Source organism: Eschrichtius robustus, chromosome 12 (assembly GCF_028021215.1).
Source record: "Eschrichtius robustus isolate mEscRob2 chromosome 12, mEscRob2.pri, whole genome shotgun sequence".
In the NCBI taxonomy this organism is placed as follows: Eukaryota; Metazoa; Chordata; class Mammalia; order Artiodactyla; family Eschrichtiidae; genus Eschrichtius; species Eschrichtius robustus.
In genome coordinates this window covers 64,465,044-64,487,649 of record NC_090835.1, presented here as the reverse complement: position 1 = coordinate 64,487,649, position 22,606 = coordinate 64,465,044, and the positions used below count along the sequence as shown (strand labels likewise).

At 40.6% G+C, this 22,606-nt stretch overlaps 1 protein-coding gene across 1 annotated transcript in view; it reads right to left on the bottom strand.

Annotated features, from left to right (window-relative positions):
- Positions 1–22,606, bottom strand: part of DST (dystonin) — a 491,021-nt gene that overhangs the window by 193,219 nt on the left and 275,196 nt on the right. The window contains 1 exon segment of the mRNA XM_068559249.1: positions 17,824–17,990. Within this exon segment, the coding sequence (XP_068415350.1) occupies positions 17,824–17,990 (167 nt within the window).

Sequence of the window (22,606 nt, the reverse complement as noted above, 5' to 3'; positions counted from 1 at the left end):
GTCTTCAAAAAGAGTGGCACCCACCTCTAAAATCTCTAAGAACCTGTTTCTCAACATCTAAGGAAAGGCTCTCTTCCCAACCTCCAAGGGCAATCTGCTTTTCTCAAAATAACCCTTTGAGGGTCTGCAGAAAGAGTGGGAGGGCTCAGAGGTAGTATGGGAGGATGAAATACAATTATTCTGAACACTATGAGAAGACTGTTTACATGAGGAAAATATATCATTAATCTTAGGGAGGGAAACAGCAATCTGTACTCTTATTTTTATCTGATGAGAAAGCAGACCTCCAAAGAAATCTACTCACAGTTTTATAGCCCTTTGAAGTGTTCATAACCTTGATTTTTTTTTTTTTTTTTTTTTTTTTTGCGGCGTTGGGTCTTCATTGCTGCACGTGGGCTTTCTCTAGTTGCAGCGAGCGGGGGCTACTCTTCATTGTGGTGCGTGGGCTTCTCACTGCAGTGGCTTCTCTTGTTGCAGAGCATGGGCTCTAGGCACGCGGGCTTCAGTAGTTGTGGCGCATGGGCTCAGTAGTTGCGGCTCACGGGCTCTGGAGCACGGGCTCAGTAGTTGTGGCGCATGGGCTTAGTTGCTCCGCGGCATGGGGGATCTTTCAGAACCAGGGATCGAACCTGTCTCCCCTGCATTGGCAGGCAGATTCTTAACCACTGCACCACCAGGGAAGTCCAGAAGTGTCTGTAACCTTGAAATCTACCTACCTACCTACGTATTTCCCAGGAATTATTTGGAAATTCTTTAATTCTTTTCACATTGCCACCAATATGATCACTGAAAAGGGAACCCACATTGATTATACGAACTATGAATCTACTGACAACAACAGAGGTAAATGACATACTTAAAAATAACACTTTTTATTCACACAGAAGTATTTTGAAGAATCTTCCAACTTCAAGATTACTAAACAGGTGTGGATGATAGTCTAGACAAAAACAAACCTCTGAAGTTCAAAAAATTGTTTTGCGTCCACAAAGTTCTGACATTTTAAAGAAATAAAAAACCAACGTTTCTGAGTTTGCCAAATCTCCCAACAAGAAAGGGCACGTTACCATGCAAAGCCTGCCATTAGCAAAGAAAGTAAACACTGAGTAATCCCCGAGAATGAATAAAGTCATTGAAGAATTTAGTTCTCCACGGAGAGAACAAAACATAAAACCTCCTTCAGAATGACACAGTTGTTTCAGCACAAAAGCAGCTGTGTAATGCATCAATCTGGGGTAAAAGTCACCTCTTTTTTCATGATATTTAACCCTTTAATGGCATAGTTGTTTCAGCACAAAAGCAGCTGTGTAATGCATCCATCTGGGGTAAGTCACCTCTTTTTTCGTGATATTTAACCCTTTAATGGCACAAAAGCTGCAATGGTTTTCCTCCACTGAAAGACTGCAGTAGACAAACCTTAATGAAGGAAAATGTTTTTTTAAAACTACTATGAAAAAGTAGCAGCCTCCAAGTTGTCATAATTCTACCCTCCCCTGGTGTCCCTTTTCGGTCTCCCATTCTGCTTTTCCTCTGTTTGTCTGGAGCTTCCAGAAGTCACATGTGCTGTGACCTACCTTTCTTTTTCCTTCATCGCCTCACTGGGATCATATAACCCTTAAAAACTTCAACTATTTTCCACCTACAGAAGATTTTTATTTTCATTCTAAAGGTTCCATTTCACTGTAACATCTCCCTTTTGGGGCACTTTTACAGGAAATTTTATTCCCATCTGAGGTTTGACTAAGCAAAGGCTGTGAGCAATGAAGTTCCTGTATTAGTTTAGATAGTTGAGTGTTAACTAGCATAATTTCCCTGTTCACTGAAGACCACTGAAAATCGTGTAATGTAATCCTCTGCCACTAAAATAATATATACTAGTCTTTTTATGGAAAAAAAAGCCATTGTGACTCTTACTTGTATTATCATTCTATGATAATGTAATCTTTTCTGAATGACTCGATCATCATGGATAGCAATTTTTAAAACATATTTATATCCCACCTTTGCCCCATTAAATGAGTAAAAACAGCTTACAAAGAAATAAAAACAGGAGATGGTCACATACATTTTAAATTAGAAATATAAAACCAAGATAAGGCCATAAGATGAAGTTGAAAGAAAGGCCAAAAGTTGCAAACCACTTCTATGCATGCTTAGTGCCTTTGATTTATTCCCAAAAATACAGGACAAAAAGGTATCAAACGAAACAGTAACTGTCATAATGCAAAATAATTTTGGATAAAAGTAATGCTTATCTTGCATACAACACCCATCTTAAAAGTGCATTCTCCCTGGACAAAATAGATATATATACATCCACAAGCATATATACACATATATGTATGGTATTTATGTATATAGAGGCATTTGGAGAGATATATATGTGTGTGTGTGTGTGTGTGTGTGTATGTGTATACAAAATATAAAGATATCATCACCCACACTGATAGCCAAACTAGTGGAACATTAAAATTCTATATGAGATTTTTTGGTATAGACACCCCAAGTAACTTTACAGTCCTCAATCACTTTATTAACATATTAGCTCACATAAAAATTAGATATGATTCTGAGACAAAATGTGACTTAGTGTCACAAATGGCTGAAGATTATGCTTCCATATTTTATCATGTCAAACACCAACGAGCCCAACTACAAGGAGCATGAAGCAAAGTCAAAATACCTGGAAAGAAAGTCCTTAGAAACTGCCATCGGAACATACTAGAGAGGGCACTGATAAAAGTTAGCTAAGAAAAGAATACAGTAGTGCAGACACAAGATTACCAAATCCTGAACCAAAAATGTGACAACTGCTGAAACGATATATATAAGAAATATCAATAGTCAAAGTCCAAATCAGGATTTGTTTCCAAAGAATGGGAAAAAATGATTTAAATTCATAGAGTTTGTTACAACCTAAATATCCATTGACAGATGAATGCATAAAGAAGATGTGAGATATATATACACACACACACACACACACACACACACACACAATGGAATATTACTCAGCCATAAAAAAGAATGAAATAATGCCATTTGCAGCAACATGGATGCAACTAGAAATTATCACACTAAGTGAAGTAAGTCAGAAATAGAAAGACAAATACCATATGATATTACTTACATGTGGAATCTAAAATAGGACACAAATGTACCTATCTACAAAACAGAAACAGACTCGTAGACATAGAGAACAGACTGGTGGTTGCCAAGGGGGTGGGGGGTGGGAGAGTGTAGGAGTGGGAGAGTTTGCCATTAGCAGATGCAATAGAGCAGAAATTAACACAACACTGTAAATCAACTACACTTCACTTAAAAAAAAAAAGGAAAAAGAAAAGATACATGCATCCCTATGTTCATAGCAGCACTATTTACAGTAGCCAAGATATGGAAACAACCTAAATGTCCATGACAGATGAATGGATAAAGATGTGGTACATATAAAAAGAAATTTCATAGAGTTTGTTGGGTTGTATTGGCTCTCAGTTGGCACTCAGCAGTCATTTATGGAGTGAGTATAGACTTAAGTCTTGGCTACCCAGGATCTGAGCCCTCAACCTATGTTTGAGAAATTTCCCTTTTACAAACATGAGGGAGAGAAGCAGAGTCCATTAATACGAAACAAAAACATCAGGTTTTTCTTGTCTCTCCTTTGCTCAGGAACTGTCCACTTCACCCCAATGAGATGACACGACCTGGTCAACTTGAATTCTCCTGCAAGACTTGGTTCCACCACCATCTCCTCCAGGAAATGCTCTTCTCTGTTCCCAGTGCTCTGTGCTACCTTTATTTCTGTAGTTACCACAGTTTGTTTCAACTATGCATTTGTCCATCTCTCACAGTGGACTGCGGGCTTCCTGAAGGCAGAACCCATGTTTTATCCACATTTCTATCCTCAATATCCAGCCTAATGCCCAGCACATGAACGCTTGAGGAATGAATGGATAATAAAGGAACAGATGAGCTTTGGGGACTGAAAGGTACCACTAATTCAAATTTCTGGAGATAGTCTCCATTTTAGGTTTGATCCTTTTCTCTTCACTAATTTCTACAGACAAAGCCACCATCTAAGGCTTCCAATCAGGATTTGAAATCCTCATCAGAATCCATAGGGAACAGGATCCGATGTCACAGCTCCTCCATCACCCAAACAAATACACATGGTTTTGAGGTTTCCCAAGGGCTTTTCTCTACTGAAAACAATCTGGAAAATAGGCGTGGGGTGAAAACAACATGCAAGGGATCAATTATGACATTTTCAAAAGCACTAATTACTTCTCCTGGGTTCTGAATCCTCCCTTCTCATGTTCTCATGTGCACTCAGCTTCAGCTTTTGGCCATGTTCCCAGCTGGGATGTCTTATAAAATAATAACAGTCACAAAACAACAATAGGGATTCATATGTATTGATACCTACTATGTGGCAGGCAGTGCACTACAGGCGTTAAAGGCACTGTTTCACTTTATCTTCTTGACAACCCTGAGCACCAGGGTGTGTTATTGTCCTGAATTTACAGATGGAAAAACTGAAGCTTAAGGACGTTACATAACTTGGACAAGGGCAGAATCTGACAAGGAGCAGTCAGTATTTGAACCCAGGTCTGTCTCCATGCAAAGCCCGAGCCAAAATGCTGCACTCTGCTGGCACTATACACTGAGAACTCATCAAACAGTCGTATCCAATATGAAGCTGAAAAATCAGGATAAAGAAAACACAGATGAATTCATGCTTCTGCTACTGGGGAAAACGATAATGATGGTAATTCCCAGAAAGAAACACCACAAAGTGTATGTGTGCACACTGGCATGCTCAGAAAAATAAACTGTAAGAATTAAGATGTAGTTCCAGCTTGTTAACAAAACAGTATTCATCGAATATACGAACGTTTCCCACACTTGGAATGGTTTGATCCAGACTGCGGAAGGCCTGGTCATCTCTATTTTAACAAGGTTCTCCCCCTCCCCCAGATGAATCTTATCAGGGAAGTTGGGAACTAAACCACCTTAGAATTCCCCTTGTCTCTAATCTTTCCTTTCAAAATTATTAACATTCTGTACTGGAAAAAAAATCCTCAATAATATCAGATATAACAAGACAAACAGGACAATCACAAACATGCCTTAAACCCTCAACCAGGAGACAGCAAACCTTTTCATTCTCTTCCAGTGTTGATTTTTACTGTTTAAATCTAGAGGCAAAGAACACACTTAGGCCTGGGGTGGCGGAGGGGGGTATTTCATGCTGGTCTAACTCTGGAAGACACTATAAAATGATGACGTCGGGAAAAGATACCATTTGGTACCAGATTTTTTAATTTTTAATTTTTATTTTTTTATTGAAGTATAGTTGATTTACAACGCTGTGTTAATTTCTGCTGTGCAGCACAGTGACTCAGTTATACATATATATTCTTTTATATATATATATTCTTTTCCATTACAGAATAGGATATTGAATATAGTTCCTTGCGCTATACAGTAGGACATTTTTGTTTATCCATCCTATATATAAAAGCTTACATCTGCTAACCCCAACCTCTCACCCCATCCCTCCCCCAACCCCCTTCGCCTTGGCAACCACCAGTCTGTTCTCTACGTCCATGATTCATAACAGATTGTTTTAAAAATAAAATCAAAACCACTGAAATAAACCTTGTGGCTTGAGATATCTGATCATCTGAAAGGACACTGAGCAATAATTTTCTTTCTTAGCTGGAAAAAAAATAGAAAGTAGAATGGTGGTTGCCAGGGTCTAGGGGGAGGGGGAGGGGGAGTTACTATTTAATGAGCACAGAGTTCCAGTTTTGCAAGATGAAAACAGTTCTGGAGACAGATGGTGGTGATGGTTGTACAATATTGTGAATGTATTTAATACCAGTGAACTGTACACTTAAAAATAGTTAAGATGGCCAATTTTACGTTACGTACCATGGTCCCTCAGTATCCACGGTGGATCAGTTCCAGGACCCACAAGGACACCCAAGTCCACGGATGCTCAAGTCCTTTACAAGCCACCTCGTATAGGCAGTTCTGCATAAGTGGATACAACCAGCCCCAGATCGTGTAGTATTTTTGATCCCTGGCTGGTTGAATCTGCAGATCCCACTACCTATGGATACTGAGGGCTGACTGCATATTTTAGCACAGTTTTTTAAAGTTTCCAAAAATTATTAAAGACAAGTTTTTACATATTTGAGAGAAAAAGGCTATACTGAGGTGGAAAAAAGTCAAAGGGCTGTGATTCAGGTGTCCTGTGATTTAGTCCTAACTTGCTTTGACTTTGAACACACATCCAGACACCTGTGTCACACTTCCCGTCTACAAAAAATGTGTATGGGGTGGAGAGAGGGCGTTGGGGGCTGCTGCTGCCACATGGTTTGAAAAACCCCACTGATTTGCCCGAAGTCTCAAGAGAAGATCCATATGAAAGTATTTGGGGAACTAAGTATACAGAGCAATGTACAGAAGTTATTAAGAAGTTATCTATGGGCATACAAACAATGTAACACAACGTAATCAGAGAAGCAGAATGTGGTGCTTTGGTATGCTAATTATAAATAATCCTTCCCAGGCAACAAACTAGGAGTTCATCCATTCACTCAACATTTAATAAGCATCTACTATGTGCCTGGCAGTAAGGCATTAAGAATACAGGACTCTGATTTCATTTCTCTAATAACTAGCAATTTTGAACATGTCTTCACGTGCCTACTGGCCATCTGTATGTCTTCTTTGGAGAAACATCTATTTAGGTCTTCTGCACATTTTTCGATGCAAACTAGTATATACAGGATGGATAAACAACAAGGTCCTACTGTATAGCACAGGGAACTATATTCAATATCCTGTGATAAACCAAAATGGAAAAGAATATATATATATGTATAACTGAATCACTTTGCTGTACAGTAGAAATTAACAAAGCATCATAAATCAACCATACTTCAACAAAATTTAAAAATTTTTTTAAAGACTATAGGACTCTGTGTATGGAGAGCTCAGAGCTCGAAGGGAGCTGGGGGGAGCTGAGGGGAAACCAGGAGAAAACCTGGTGGAAGAGTGCCAGGCAGGAGGCAAAAGCACACACGTGCGCTGTGTTAGAGGGAGCGTGCGTACAAGGGGACCAGTGCTCTGGCCACAAGCCAGCAAGCAGCAGGGGGACACGGGGAGAGACGAGGCTGGATGAACGGCAGGATCCAAGATGACGAAGAAGCTCATGAACTTCTTAAGGGATTTTGAACATTTTCCCAAGAACTATGGAAAACTATTCAAATGCATTAAGGAGGATTAAGAGATTAAGCTTTCAGCTCTGAGGTCAGACAGAGAAGAAATGTAAAAGAGTGAAAGTACTCCCAGAGAATCCAGGGAGAGGCCAGGGTGACTTGCAAAAGAACACGGCAGCAGTGGGGAGAAATGGACAGGCTGGGAGACAGAAGGTCAAATGCATAGAGCCAGGGGTGTAGGTACGGACGAGAGTCAACACAGAGAGAAGAGAAAGGCAGACAGGCAACCCTGAAGAACTCCCATGTCCACCAGCCTGTGATGTGAGACAGTCCGAGTGTGGAAAGGGCCCTGAGCAGGAACAGTCCAGGAAACAGAGGAAAACCAGGGCAGGGTGGGGCCAGAAAGGAAAAAGAGCATTTCGTGAAGAAAAGATACCTGCAGTCAGTAGGGTCAAATACTGACAAATAAGATGAGGCCTGGAAAATGTGTCCTGGATACCCACATTTATCCTGAAGTCACTCATGGCCCTAGAAGAAGTGGTTTTGGTGGATCTGGGGGCCAGAAGCCAGATTCAAGTGGGTTGAAGAATAAGTATGGGGTGAAGAAATGAAAACAGAGGGTGCGGACAATTCTTTTGAGAAGTCTTCCCTTTAAGGAAAGAAATGGTCTATGGCAGTAGATGGAAAAAAGCATGGGGTTGAGAGAGGGTTTTTTTATTGTTTTATTAATGAAGAGGATTCAGCAGGCTTAAAATCCAGTGAGAAAGATCTGTTGAGAGAGAAAAGTTTACTAGAAGGAGAAAGAAGGTTTCTGAGGCAACAGTTGGGATGGGGTCCAGAGCAGGGGAGGAGGGGACGCCCATCAAACCGGGGAAAAGATGGCGAGATGGATGTAGAGGAAGGTAGGTTTGTACCTTTGGGAGCCAAAAGAAAGACCTTCCACTTTCTGGCCTCAAAATCCTCTGAAAGCAGGAGTGAGGAAGGACAGAGGGTGTGAGGGAGAGAAGGGGTGAATTAACATGTATAGAAGAGACAGCTGGGCAGAACCATGAGGCTGGGAATCCACCCTGAAGTCGGACTTTCTCCACTGTGCTTCATTTGCTGGGTACAGGCACAGAGCAAGCAGAGAGCTGGGCTCAGACAGGTCAGGCTTTGCTGGGAAACTGGTGTGTACTCAGCAGCAGGGAAGGAGCTGAAAGGGATGCAGGGAAGGAAGGAAGGAAGGAAGGAAGGAAGGAAGGAAGGAAGGAAGGAAGGAAGGAAGGAAGGAAGGAAGGAAGGAAGGGGGAAGGGGGGAGGGAGGGAGGGAGGAAGGGGGAGGGAAGGGGGGAGGGAAGGAGGGAAGGAAGGAGGGAAGGAAGGAAGGAAGGAGGGAAGGAGGGAAGGAGGAGGGAAGGAGGGAAGGGGGAGGGAGGGAGGGAGGGAGGGAAAGGGGAGGGAAGGAGGGAAGGAGGGAAGGAAGGAGGGACGGGGGAGGGAAGGAGGGAAGGAAGGAAGGAAGGAAGGGGGGAGGGAGGGAGGGAGGGAGAAACCCACTCCATTCACCTAGACATCAGTCTTAGCCCAACCTCTGTGCTCAGCACACAGCACACCAACTCACACACAGATGCACGAAGCCACCCGTGTCACTTCCATCCGCTCTCAGATACATCACACAACACAAACATGCATTAACGATGCCTCACTTAGTCTATGACGGCAGGACAGTCACCATAACAAATTCCTGAAGATGACTGTTTGGACTAAATCGTGTTCAGGCTTAGCATATTCTTACTGTTCTTATTGGTGGGAAAAAGCATCTCACCTCGGCCCCCTCCCCTCAAGAGGGGAAAAAAAAGACCTGTAATATGGTCCTTCCCTTCCCCCAGCAAATAACTTCGAACGTGCAGGAGACCCACCCACAGTTGTGTAACTGGGTGTAGACAGTCCTTTATGCTCATATTTGGGTACATATTGTTGAAGAAACTAAGCCAAGAGCTCCAAGGTAGCAACAAACTATAAAAGTAACTTTCCCTTTTCTCAAAAGGAGATGTATGAATTTACTTCCAAAATTCTTTTTTTTTTTCCTACAAAGTGACTCTCTCCTACCAACAAGGCAGAAAGCAAAGAAAGAGAAACACTATAAAGAACAGAAGCATGTATATGTGTAACTGAATCACTTTGCTGTACACCTGAGACTAACACAACATTGTTAATCAACTATGCTCCAGTCCAGTATAAAAAAGAAATTTAAAAAAAAAGAAAAGAAACACTATAATTCACAGCAAGCTTTGTTAGGACTTTAAGATTAGAATCTAACGTGAGACATTAGAAGATACCTAATGAATTATGACTCTCACTTCTTCACAAAGAACAATTAACCCCATAACAGCCTCACAGACTTTACTAAACACAGAGAATAGTATTGATTTTGACAGAGTAACTCCTTCAGTTTCTATATTTAAGTGACCTTACGAGAGTAAATTGTAAGTAAATCTAGGGGCTAGATACCACCCTCCCCCCACAAAAAAGAAAGGGGAGGGTGTGGGATGAATCAACTTATTTACTCTGGGAGAAAATATTAAACTACTTCTTTCTGAGAATATGAATCTGTCAATGAGCCAAAATAAAAGAGGTGCTGCAACAAAACAGAGGGACCTATCAGAGAACAAGAGATGGAGAGCACACAGCCACTGGTCCTGCACTGCAGGAGAAATCTCAGGGTAGGAGAAGGTCAGAGAATGCTGAGGGGAAGCTGATGAAGGAAGAACGCGTCAGGTTCGCAGTAAGGGGAGTCTTTAATCAAAGCCCATCTTCTCCCGAGCCTCCTAGACACAGCCCTGTTATTAGTGGGTCAGCAGCAGCCTGGAGGGAGGGAAGGAAACTGACATTTATTACATGCTTCCTAAAGCTGGCGTGACAGGCACGTTCTCACCTGTTATCTCAAGACACCGGCCTCCCTCCCTGCTAGTATTCTAACTTCTTAAATGATCACAGCACTCAGAAATGTGCCCACTTATTTGGTCATTTTTACCCTTAAACTCTTAACACACATACATGTTTAGACTAGCAGTTTGTACACCAAACAGAGGGACAGGCAGGCCTGCCCTTTCAGCTCTGGCACAAAGTTTAAAAGCTGAAGAAAATTAATTTATGAATAAAGGGGTAAATTTAAAAAGAAGAATTAAAAATGAAAGGGGTTTAGATCTGCTAGAATGCAATGAATAAGTAAGGAAACGTTTCTTTATCAAAGGCAGCATGTAGGGGAAACAGTACATGTAAAAATACACAGAAGAATACTAAAAATTGTCACCGGATATGAACATTAACTCACACGCCTCTCATGGATACAGATGCATTACCAGCCATGCATGTGAGCTCCCTACGGATTTTAAAATGTAGTAATGTTTACAAGTCTCCCACGTATGCCCTCAGAGTTCGTGTTTTAAGTTTATTTGGTAAGGTAAATAAGCAATTTGGTTTTGCCTCACAAACTGAAATGTTTGTGACTTTTGAAAAAATGAACAACCATCAAGGCTCTGTGTCTAGCCCATGGCCATACAACCCTTACCTGTGTACACACACACACACACACACACACACACACACACACACACACTCGTACCTCTGGGTTCTGCAGCCTGAGGGCAGACGAGGTTCTGAGAGAAAAGAAATCCCTAGTCAACACTAATCCAACTTCCTATGGGAACATTTAAAACCTTAAAGGGCCTCCTCCCAGTATTAAACCAGTCCAATCCAGTATAGCTTGTAAGGTGTGACTGAATCCAGCTATGAGGCTGAATCACAGCCTCCAGGTCCTATTAAAGAAGATGACTCTGACCACGGCCTCACAGCCTAACCTTCCCAATTACAGTGTCTTTAAAGATTGAATAGAATGCAATACGATGGTCCCATTAAATTCTAATTCCAAATGAAGACAATGAACAAAATCATTGCTACCCAACTGCACACTCAGACAAGTGAAAAATTCCTGGCTGCCTAATTGGAAAATATTTAAATGGCATGCTTCTAAAACACAACCTGTCCCAAAAATGTTGTCTTACTTGGGTAATAGATTTAAAACATGCTTGTGAAAAGAATGCCAGGGGCTTGAAAAGGAGAGTTAAATAAATGAATGGGATACATTAAGAACAAGAAGAGGACAAGCCGAAACTAGTGAGCTGAAATAATTTCTCTACAAAACACCCCCAGCATTTCAGTCCTGACATACTTATAAGTATCGTGACGTGTGGCCACCTGAGGCTCACCTGGCCCCACTGCACAGTCTGTGCTCTTTTGTTCTTGCCCGTGGGTGCCCATTCTTGTCTCTGCCTGTCGGACAGAAATGTTTTCACGCTGAGTGATGCTGGGCCCTGCTGAGTTGTAACTTGGCTTTCATCAGTGTTCCAGGGCAGGGACTGATAAAGTCAGACAAGTTGGGGGCTGAATTCAAGCTGGGAATCAGAGCTTTATTTCTCAGAAAGGAAAAAGTCCATTTTCCTGTGTGTATGAGCATACTTGGGAGCACAGAAGTCTCAGCTGAACCCTCTGCTGTTAACACCTGCCTCTAAAAAACGTGTGCTACTGTCAGGAATTTCACTCCTCTGTGTCTGTCTTAACTCCTGGTGACTTATCAGTCGACTGGCGTCTAGAGGATACTCCTAGAATCCCCTGGCTATTGGTTCTCAGTTAATTCTACTTCATCCTCTCTCGCTTTTAAGCTCCTTACTCATCAAATGCACTTGTGACATCCTTTTCATCTAAGTCCATCAAATCCAAGTCTGCTTTGTTATTCTTTCAAATGAAAAGTAAGGTAAGGAGCAACAGTGAGGCTTATTTACCTAAGATGTTTTACCAGTTGTGGTTTTTGGTGAAAAGGTTTTAATATGCTTTAAAGAAAATTTAAACTATATAAACAAAACAAGCAGAAACTAGTATAGATAGATGGTATTTTTATTATTTGAACCCTTTGCATGGAAAACTGAATATAACGGACGTGCCTAGAAGGAATTAGGAACAGAATTTCCTAAGACAGAAGTAATATAAAAACAATGTATTTATCAGTGACCTATTTAAATAGAACCCACAGAACCATCCCTTGTAATCTCTTCTACTAAATCATATTACTTTATCATCCTTACTATTGAAACCGAGCAGGACCCTATGGGGCTCCTGGGCGTGGAAGCCTTTCTTTCCCCCGTCTCTTGTCTGTAGGGAACAGACTTCAGCCTCCATGATCTTCCCTGAGTCCCAAAGGGCAGATTCGAACAGCTGCCAATCAGGGAAGGGAGGGGGATGCAGAGACAAGAGAGGAGCAGCCCTGGGGCAGGGTCCTGGTTCCGCCTCAAGGGATACACATATCAGCATCTTTGAGCTCTTTACAGAACTAAAACCCCCAATAAATGGAAGATGTCAGCATTCTTCATTCCAGAGAAGACCCCCTGAGGCCAGATTAAAGGAACCAGAGAAGCTCATCAAGATTAGGAGATCACCTGAGACCAGATTAAAGGAGTGCAGGCCCTGCACACACCCTAATCTTATCAGCAACCCCACCCTTGTACCACTGCTATAAAACTCCTCACCAAATCCTCCTGGGATGGGACACGCAGTTTTGAGGGGCACAAGCCTGCTGTGGCCCCCTTTACCTGGCAGAGCAATAAAGCTATTCTTTCCTACTCTACCTGGCAGAGCAATGAAGCTATTCTTTCCTACTCTACCCAAAACCCTGTCTCTGAGGTTCAGTTTGGCACCGGTGCACAGAGGCTGAGTTTTCAGCATCACTATCCATCACACAATCCAGGCTATCCACCCTCTGTAGGATGACATGACACACTAAAACTGCAGAATAGTCCATTTGTGATTTTCCTCTTACTGGTAGTAAGTATTTTAATGTCCTCTTATATTATCTACAACTTTCCTCACTACATTACTGTTGTTGGTGATGCTATTTTCAGAGATGGCTGATTCTAAGTTAAACAATTAATGCTGTCCTCATTAATTTCTTACAAGGGACCAAGATCTTAGCTGGCGGTTATATATGATACTACTCATTTGGTCATCTTGTAAGCAGATAGGGTAGGGGGCCCCCGGAGAAAGAGAACCAGGCACGGCTTTCTTGACATAAGAGGAGCCATTTTTGGTCTAAGCCATTTTGTGATCTAAGCCTGGCCACAGTGCTTACCCTTGAACAGATCTCAGTAATTAATGATCTTAATGGAACATAAGAAAGCAGAAACATTGCCTGTTATCAGGCAAGAGAAGTAACAATAGCAAAGATAATATATCAGTTGTAAAGATTCCCAGTTCTGTTTCAATGGTGAAGATGAGCCTGAAATGCTCAACCACCAGATAAACTAGAACCTAAGGGATGACGATGGTGACCTTTTCTGACCCTTGTGACTTCAATCAACTAAAGCTTGGGCTCTGTCCACCACCCAAGCCCCTTCATGAATATGCATGTACTGTTAGCTTAAAACTTCCCCAATTTTGCTGTTTGGGGAGACACTGCTTCTGGAAAGATCTCCAGTGTTCTCCTTACTTGCTGCAAGTAAAATAAATCCTTCCCAATCTTTGGTTTGGTTGTGCCTTTTGGCTGGACACCCTCCAAAAGGCAAACCCAGTTTTCAGGTAACAATTTCTTAAATCCATCAAGAATTTTCACATATCTTTGCTGAATATCATTAGTCTTCAAGGATGCACAACCACAGCTTCTCTGGCCAAAAGTTCCATTTCTTCATATGTAGTCTGCCTACAGGAAATTACCTAAGTATTTACACGGAAGTATAAGAGGACTTGAGAATCCAGGGCAATCACCTCCATTATTTAAAAGCGTATGTGATACGGAGCATATGAGTTACCTTTTGAGCCTCAGTTTAATAATTTAACAATTTGATAACAAATTGATAACAATGGAAATAGTGCCATCTATTTCACAGGACTGTGATAATTTTAAAAGCTACCGTATATTAAAAACAGGCAGGACAGGAATTAATACCTGGTCAACATCCTGCATCTATTTCCTGGGTACCTGCTATGTGACAGTTACTTTCTTTTCACCTCCATGGAACATTCTTAGTGCCTAACATCTATAAATCAGTCTTATGAAAATTTCTCTTCATTTTTATTTCATATAATAGTTCTTTCGAAAAACAGAATTTTAGAAAATTAAGCTTCTATGGAACTTTTAGAATAAAAGTAAACTGTTAGTAAAGTGCTGTTTACTGGGGTTAACAAACACACTCTCCACTTTCAAAAGTCATAATCTATGGGGGGACACTAATAGAAATATGCTAGTCAATCCAAATTAATGTGCTTGACTCACAACTGTTGACAGTATTCACATCAATACAGAATCTGAAGGATGCTATTACCTTCCCATTTCAGATCTTAATTCTAAATCTTAGAAGATACTAAGTGCAGTTGGCCCTCTGTATCTACGGTTTCCGCATCCTCAAATTCAACTAACCACGGATCAAAAACATTTGAAAAAAAATTCCAGAAAGTTCCAAAAAGCAAAACTTGAATTTGCTGTGTGCTGGCAACTAGGTACACAGCATTTCCATTGTATAAGGTATTAGAAGTAACCTAGAGATGATTTAAAGTATACGGAGGATGTGTGAAGTTATATGCAAACACTACACCATGCTACGCAGGGGACTTGAGCATCTACAGATTTTGTTATCTGCGGGGGTCCTAAACCCAACCTCCCCAGCAGATACAAGGGGACAACTGTACACAAAAACCTTACTAAATCAGTTATTACAAATAATACTGGTTTACTCTTAAATGATAAACACTATTTTTCCTCTCACCTCTAGAGAAATCTCTAGCATTCTATCTATGGCAGGTGACCTTGTCACATCGGGGTACCATAACCCTCTTTCCATCGGGGTACCATAACCCTCTTTCCATCCACGGCCCCAATCACGAGGTTGTTTCTTGTGAAGCCCTCCTTCCCTCTTAAGGGCCTTCTCAACAAAGTATCCTATATGGTTAGACTTGGCATCTGAGTAGAAACCAAACCCATGTGCCACCTCAGATGATTTTTATTACAGAAGTCAAATAAAATTCATGTAAATAATAAAACTTTTTATCTGAAAAAATCCAAGAAGCCCAATGAAGTGGGTACGTTTCCAGAGCGAATCCAAATAAATACATTACAAAATTTAAGAGAATAATTATCAAGTAAAAACAACTGTTAAGTAAAACACTACTCTCTAAATGTGATTAGTACTGCCCAATAGCCAAAAATCTGCTAACAGTGATTTCATAATTGTTCATAACTTTGTCTCCTTTGTTTCTAGAGTAAATCAAGGCTCTCAACAAAGAAAAGCATGTGGAGCTCAATGCCACCTGCTTAATTCTTACACATACTAGGAAAAAAAAGTACTCAGTTGTTTTTTAAGTAAAAAGAAAGGCCCAAGGACTTACAAAAAATACAGTTCTACAGATGAAAGATTTCTTCTAGTAAAAGAAACCACAGTAATTCTAGGCATAGGGTAACAACAAAACTTCAGCAACAAAGAAATCTTCGAAGTATTTAAACCTGATATTCAGTATTTTTACCATGAACTCCAACAAGGGAAAACAAAGCACACTAGGAAATCCAAGTTCAAAGTTAAAGCTAAACATACTACTATATACAAAATAGACAGTACACAGAACTCTATACAATATTTCATAATAACCTATAAGGTAAAAGAATCTGAAAAAGAATAGATACATATGCAGCTGAACCACTTTTCTGTACACCTAAAACTAACACAACATTGTTAATCAACTATACTTCCATTAAAAAAAGAAGTTAAAGCTAAGCAATGTTCTAAAATGATCACTCTGCCAAAATAAAAGTTCAAAACAAATCACTTTCACAAGATTCAAATCTTCTCCTAAAGCAACGTGAGCTCTGTAACATTAAACAGGAAATTTTAGGATCTTTGACACAGCAGTGACTTATTTAAGTATAAAAACGCACAGCAGGTATATACCAATTGCTACTCATAATCCTTCCTAAGTATTGAAGAGACAATGCCTGGAGACCAGTTGTTTTTAAAAGTCTATTATTTTAGAAGAACAGCTGGCTTCTAAATGTTTTGCTTCTAAGCTAAAAAACTTCAGAGAGCAGAGCACACCCTCAAAATGCATCGTGACACACATCCTTTGGTGTAACAATCCAAATACTGTCATTCAAAGGCTAAGAAGACCTTTCCACCCTAGGTACAGAACAGGTGAGACTTCCGACGGCCTGTGTTCTAAGTCACACAGGACACAGTGTGATCATCACACTGTCTGTGACCATGAAACCCTCTCGGCACCGTGTTCCTCAAGGAGAGCTGGCACTTTACTCTGGGCAAGCACAGGTTTTTATTTTTAACTCGGCAATCTACACCTACCTCTACTGAAATGTTGTCCTGTAAAGGAAGCAGACTATGACAGCGTTTAAAGGGGACTCTTGGGTGTGGACCCATGGGAGACTCAGTACAGTTCTATAGATGTCAAAGGCTCCAAAATAAAAAAGAGTGGGGAGAAAGGGGAGAGAAAGAGAAAGGAAGAAAGAGAAAGGGAGAGATGGGGTTCCAGGCAGACTGGGTGAGAACCTAGCTCTGCAACCTGGTGGAAGTGTGACCCTGGCTAACCTGAAGTTCCCCATCTATAAAAGTGGGTGACAGCAGCTCCTGTTTTATGGGACTCTGGGAGGTGAGTGAGATAACATAAGGAAAGCATTTAACAGAATGCCTCACATGCAGAAAGTTATCAAAATATGAACTATTCTGCCTAATTATTATTTTTATTGCAATCAAATAAGTTTGTCAGTTTAGTGAGTTACTCTATTTAGGAAGATGTTCAGTTCTTCAACAACATGACATAATCCTTGCAAAACTAAGAAAAATAATGGAGATCAATGCATCATTTTCAATAAAGAATTTCCAGGGATTTCATTTCTTATAAGGCGATAGGAGTGTGGACTCAACAGGCAAATACCTGGGTTTGAATCCCAAGCCCGACACTCGGTTTTGTGACTTAAAGCAAGTATTTACTCTGGTCTCAGTTTCTGTCCGTAACTCAGGGATGACAAGATTCCCTTAGGGACGCTGTGTGGTCTGAGTGAATGAACATATGTTAACTGCTTAGGACAGCACCTGGCACTTAGTAGGTGCTATGTCAGTGTTAACTCAGATCTTGGGGTTAACAATTCTCACCGGGAAACTGTTTACCACCCCAAAGTTGGCCATCATTAAACCCAGCTACTCACTAGAGTAACTAGATAAGGAGGCTACGATATGGAAACTTGTGAGGCTTAGTCTGAACCTTGACCTCACTAATCATCAGTTCTCTACATACACAATCTTGGCCCTCCACCTACAGATTCTACGTATCAGAGCTTATTCTCCACTAAGTCACTGACAAAATCCAAAGACACACCATAGCTCTGTGTATCTGAGTGACGATCTCTGGGTAGTGGAAATGTGATTTTTTTTCACTTGTCCGTATTTCTAATGTTCTGCCATACACATTCAGTGCTTGTCTAATAATAAAAGGTTATTTTAAAATTTGGAAATGAAAGAAACACTTCTCAGATTTGTCAAAGGGGGAAAAAAACCAACGAATTCCATACCTGTATTTATGAATGATGGCATTAAATAGTTTTCCGTCTCTCCAGCAGGTGGTGAAATTTTCACACCGAATCCCCACATAACCCTCGGTGGCCTGCTGTGTCCACAGTAACAATCTCTCTTTTGCAGACATGTCTTCTGACTCACCAGTAACATGGATATCAGATATCTAAATGGAACAGAAAACGTTAAACCATTAGGAAGGAAGGAAACTAACACAGATTAAGAACCTACTATGTGCCAAGCACTTTACAAGTGCTGTTTCACTTAATCCTCCTAACTCTCACTTGTAAGAGGAGTATATTTTTCCCATTTTACATACAGGGAAACTGAGATTCAAAGAGGTTAACAGATGGAAAAGTCAGATTTAACCCAAGCATCTCATTTTTTTTTTCATTCCAAAACATCCCAGTGTTGAACATTCTCCATTCCACTTTACTAATCAGATCTGTTCAAACAACTTAAGCACATGTCTTTCCAAGTTCAAATGGATCAAGGCAGAACCTACAAATTAATCTACGTTACTACCTGCAGAGAGGAACTTGATCCAACAGGTATTCTGTGTAAAGAACAGAAAAGGAAAACAGCACCCTCTCCAATTAACCACATTACATAACAATTTGGCTTGAGGTCTCTCTAACTTTCTCATGAATCCTCATTCAGCTTACTCAATGGGAAACTTTTATCAAATAATTTTCCCTATACTTTGTTTTCATTAATTTTTTAAAGTCTCTTCCATTAAATGATAATAAAACAGGTCCCCAGTTCACACGATTTACGTCTGCAAGTCGCCCTTTGATAAGGGTCCTACTTAACCTGCTGATAATGACATTAAGGCACCAAGTGACTTCGGCAGGGGTCACACAGTGATTTCCAAACTGGGAGTAACACCAGCAAACTGTTCCCTCAGCCAGTGCAGGAGCAAAGCCAGGGGATCAAGAGGACAGGTGGCCAGCCAGGGTCAGATGGGAAGCAAAACGGAGGGGGGGACAAGTCATCCTGCACCAGGAAGAAAATCCCTGAAGTCATGACACTGGCCCCAGTCCTGGCCGCTAGTCCCATAGCTTTGAACACGTCATTTCACATCCGTGAGTCAACATCCTCATCTATGAGGAGGAAGGAGGCAGAAGCAGATAATGTTCAAGACTCTTTTCAGTCTAAACTCTGAGAGGCTAAGACACTGTAAAAACAACACAGAAAGCAAAGGTCCAAACAGGCAGTCAGGCAACTGAAAGTAGAAAAGCCAGACCAAAGAGAGCCCTTAGCCTAGAAAGATGAATGGATAAAGAAGATGTGGCGCATGCACACACACACACACACACACACACACACACACACACACAGTGGAATATTACTCAGCCGTAAAAAAGAACGAAATAATGCCATTTGCAGCAATATGGATGGACCTAGAGATTATCATACTAAGCGAATTAAGTCAGACAAAGAAAGACAAGTACCATATGATATCACTTACATGTGAAGTCTAAAATATGGCACAAATGAACTTATCTACGAAACAGAAACAGACTCACAGACATAGAGGACAGACTTGTGGTTGCCAAGGGGAGGGAGGTGGGGGAGGGATGGACTGGGAGTTTGGAATTAGCAGATGCAAACTATTATACATAGAATGGAAAAACAACAAGGTCCTACTGTATAGCACAGGGAACTATATTCAATATCCTGTGATAAACCATAATAAAAAAATATGAAAGAGAATATATATGTATAATAACTGAGTCATTTTGCTCTACAGCAGAAATTAACATGACATTGTCAATCAACTATACTTCAATAACATTTAAAAGAATAAAATAAAACAAAGAAAGTCTTTTACACTGGGCAATGCTATGTGCAAACAGAAAGCCCTTTATTCCTACCGCTGTCCCAGGAGCCAGAGGACTAGAGGCCAACCCAGGGACCTGGGGCAGGAACACGTGGCAGTTAAGCCCACCCTAGGCCTACCAGTTCTGCCAGCACCCCGTGGAAGGGATGTAGGCCCACACACCTCTCTCCATCCGGTACTGGGTGAGGCAGCCGTGCCAGGGAGCTCACACCCAGACACAGCCGGAGCAAGGCTCCCCACACAGGGCCAGCATTTGAAAGTGCAGGAGTATCTCAATTTAGTCATCTTTCCTAGGAATCTGTGCTCATCTCCACAGCACAGGAAAGAACTGTGTGCATGAACATGTTACATAGGATATATGGGAAGGATTTCTTTTTGTTTGTTTGTTTTTGTTTTCATTTTATTGAAGTATAGTTGATATACAAGGCTGTGTTAGTTTCAGGTGTACAGCAAAGTGATTCAGTTACATATTTATATATTCTTTTCCAGATTCTGTTCCCTTATAGATTATTATAAGATAGTGAGTACAGTTCCCTGTGCTATAAGGCAGGTCCTTGTTGGTTATCTCTTTTATATATAATAGTGTATATCTATTAATCCCGAATTCCTAATTTATCCTTCCCCCCGCCTCGCCCCTTTGGTAATCTTTTTTTAAAAACATGGGAAAAAAAAGAGCAGAAACATCGCCCAACTTCCAACTGACATTCTGCCCTAAAATCATGCTGGCGAGCCTTTCCAGCACATCCCAGGAGTTCAAATCCCATCTCTACCACCTACATGTTCAAGTTACTTATCTGCTTTAAGATCGTTCTCTCACTTGTAAAACAATGATGATAAGAGTCATTACACTGTGTTGTGCAAATTCAACAACATGGACACAGAGTAATGCCTGGCACACAGTAAGCACACTTTCAATTTGTTGGCTATTTTATTGCTGTGGTTATTCTTTTTTTTTTTGACAAAGGGAGAAGCAAATACTTGGCTTTATTATTCTCCCAATTCTCTTAGGAAAAGGAGTAAAAGATAAAATTTTTCAAATTTGTTGCCTCAAACCAATTGAAATCTCTGAAAACAAGGTTCAGAGAAACGAATCTAGGAAACTGTAAATGAAAAGTTGAACCTCTATGTAAAATTTCACAAGAGCCTTTACAGATTATAAAATCAGCTGCTTTTGGACTTGTGGTTGCCAAGGGGGAGGAGGGTGGGGGAAGGATGGCCTGGGAGTCTGGGATTAGCAGATGCAAATTAGAATATATACGATGGATATAAACAACAAGGTCCTACTGTATAATAGCACAGGGAACTATATCCAATATCCTATGATAAACCATAATGGAAAAGAATATATATAAAAGTGTATATATATGCATAACTGAGTCACTTTTCTGTACAGCAGAAATGAACACAACATTGTTAATCAACTATACTTCAATAAAATTAAAAAAAAAAAAAAATATATATATATATATAAAATCAGCTGCTTCTGGGAACCCTAAGAACGCAGGAGCTACGTGGGTGGTATTTATAGCTATATGAAGAAAGGGGCGATAGCTGGGTAGAGGCCGGGTCAAGAACTTTCCACGCCAGTCCAGTCACAAAGGTAATGCCTATTATAACAAGGGCTGCCAAAACATTTCAACCAGAGGGTAAGTTTAATAGTTGCAGCGCTGCCCAGCACACCCAGGGAAAGATATTAAGGAAGAATAGTTTAGAGGTCTGAACATGGCTAAACATCAACCAGGAGAAAATAATATATTTTATTAAATAAGTTCCCGAAGGTTCCCAAATCATATTTCAGCATGTTACTCTCACACACACCGTATCAGACCATTACACATGCATACACTGATTCAAAAGCTATAGTTTCAAAGGGTGTTTTCAAATATGTTATGAACCAAACTTTAACATATCGAAGACCACTATCACATTAAGTCTTTCAGCTTCTCCTGGGATTTCCAATTAACTGAGTAGTTACCCCATAGGGAAATCAAGGCATTTTTAGATATACTGTTAACCACTAGCCACTACCTATCTGAGTCTATCAAACTTTTCATGATACGGTGTAAACCAAATTAAAAAGCAAAATAAACCAAATGCTAAACGTTGTTAAGTCTGCAGTTGCCACTCATGACTCCTAATGTAAAATCTGCGCATTCAGCAAAACAGCCTGACTCTTCCATCAAGGGCAGGCCAGGTGGGACTCTAGGAAGTAACCAAGGCTCCTCCCTTCGAATCCTGGAGGCACACAGAGAGCAGAGACGGTTTCAATTCCTGCTGCCTGCGTTCAAACCCCAACTGCAACCACTAAGAGGATTAAGACCCAGAGCTACTCAACATGGATGGACCCAGAGATTATCATACTAAGTGAAGTAAATCAGACAGGGAAAGACAAATATATGATATAACTTATATATGGAATCTAAAAAAAATGATACAAAGGAACTTATTTACAAAACAGAAAGAGACTCGCAGGCATAGAAAACAAACTTATGGTTACCAAAGGGGAGAGGGGGGGAGGGATAAATTAGGAGTTTGGGAGTAACAGATACACACTACTATATATAAAAGAGATAAACAACAAGGACCTACTGTACAGCACAGGGAACTCTATTCAATACCTTGTAATAACCCGTAATGGAAAAGAATCTAAAAAAGAATATATATAAATATATGTATACTTGAATCACTTTGCTGTACACCTACAACCAACACCACATGGTAAATTAACTATCCTTCAATTAAAACAAAGAAAAGATTCTCCTCGTTTTTAAAACTTAAATGATGCCATAATAACATCTTCCTCCTGGAGCAGTTCTAAAGTTAGGACAAGATAATCTGCATTATCTCAGCACAGGGCCTGGCAGATAGAAAACTCTACAAATGTCAGTTTCTCCCACCACAACTTCATGAGCAGTATTTGCTGCTTCAAGCCTCTCACC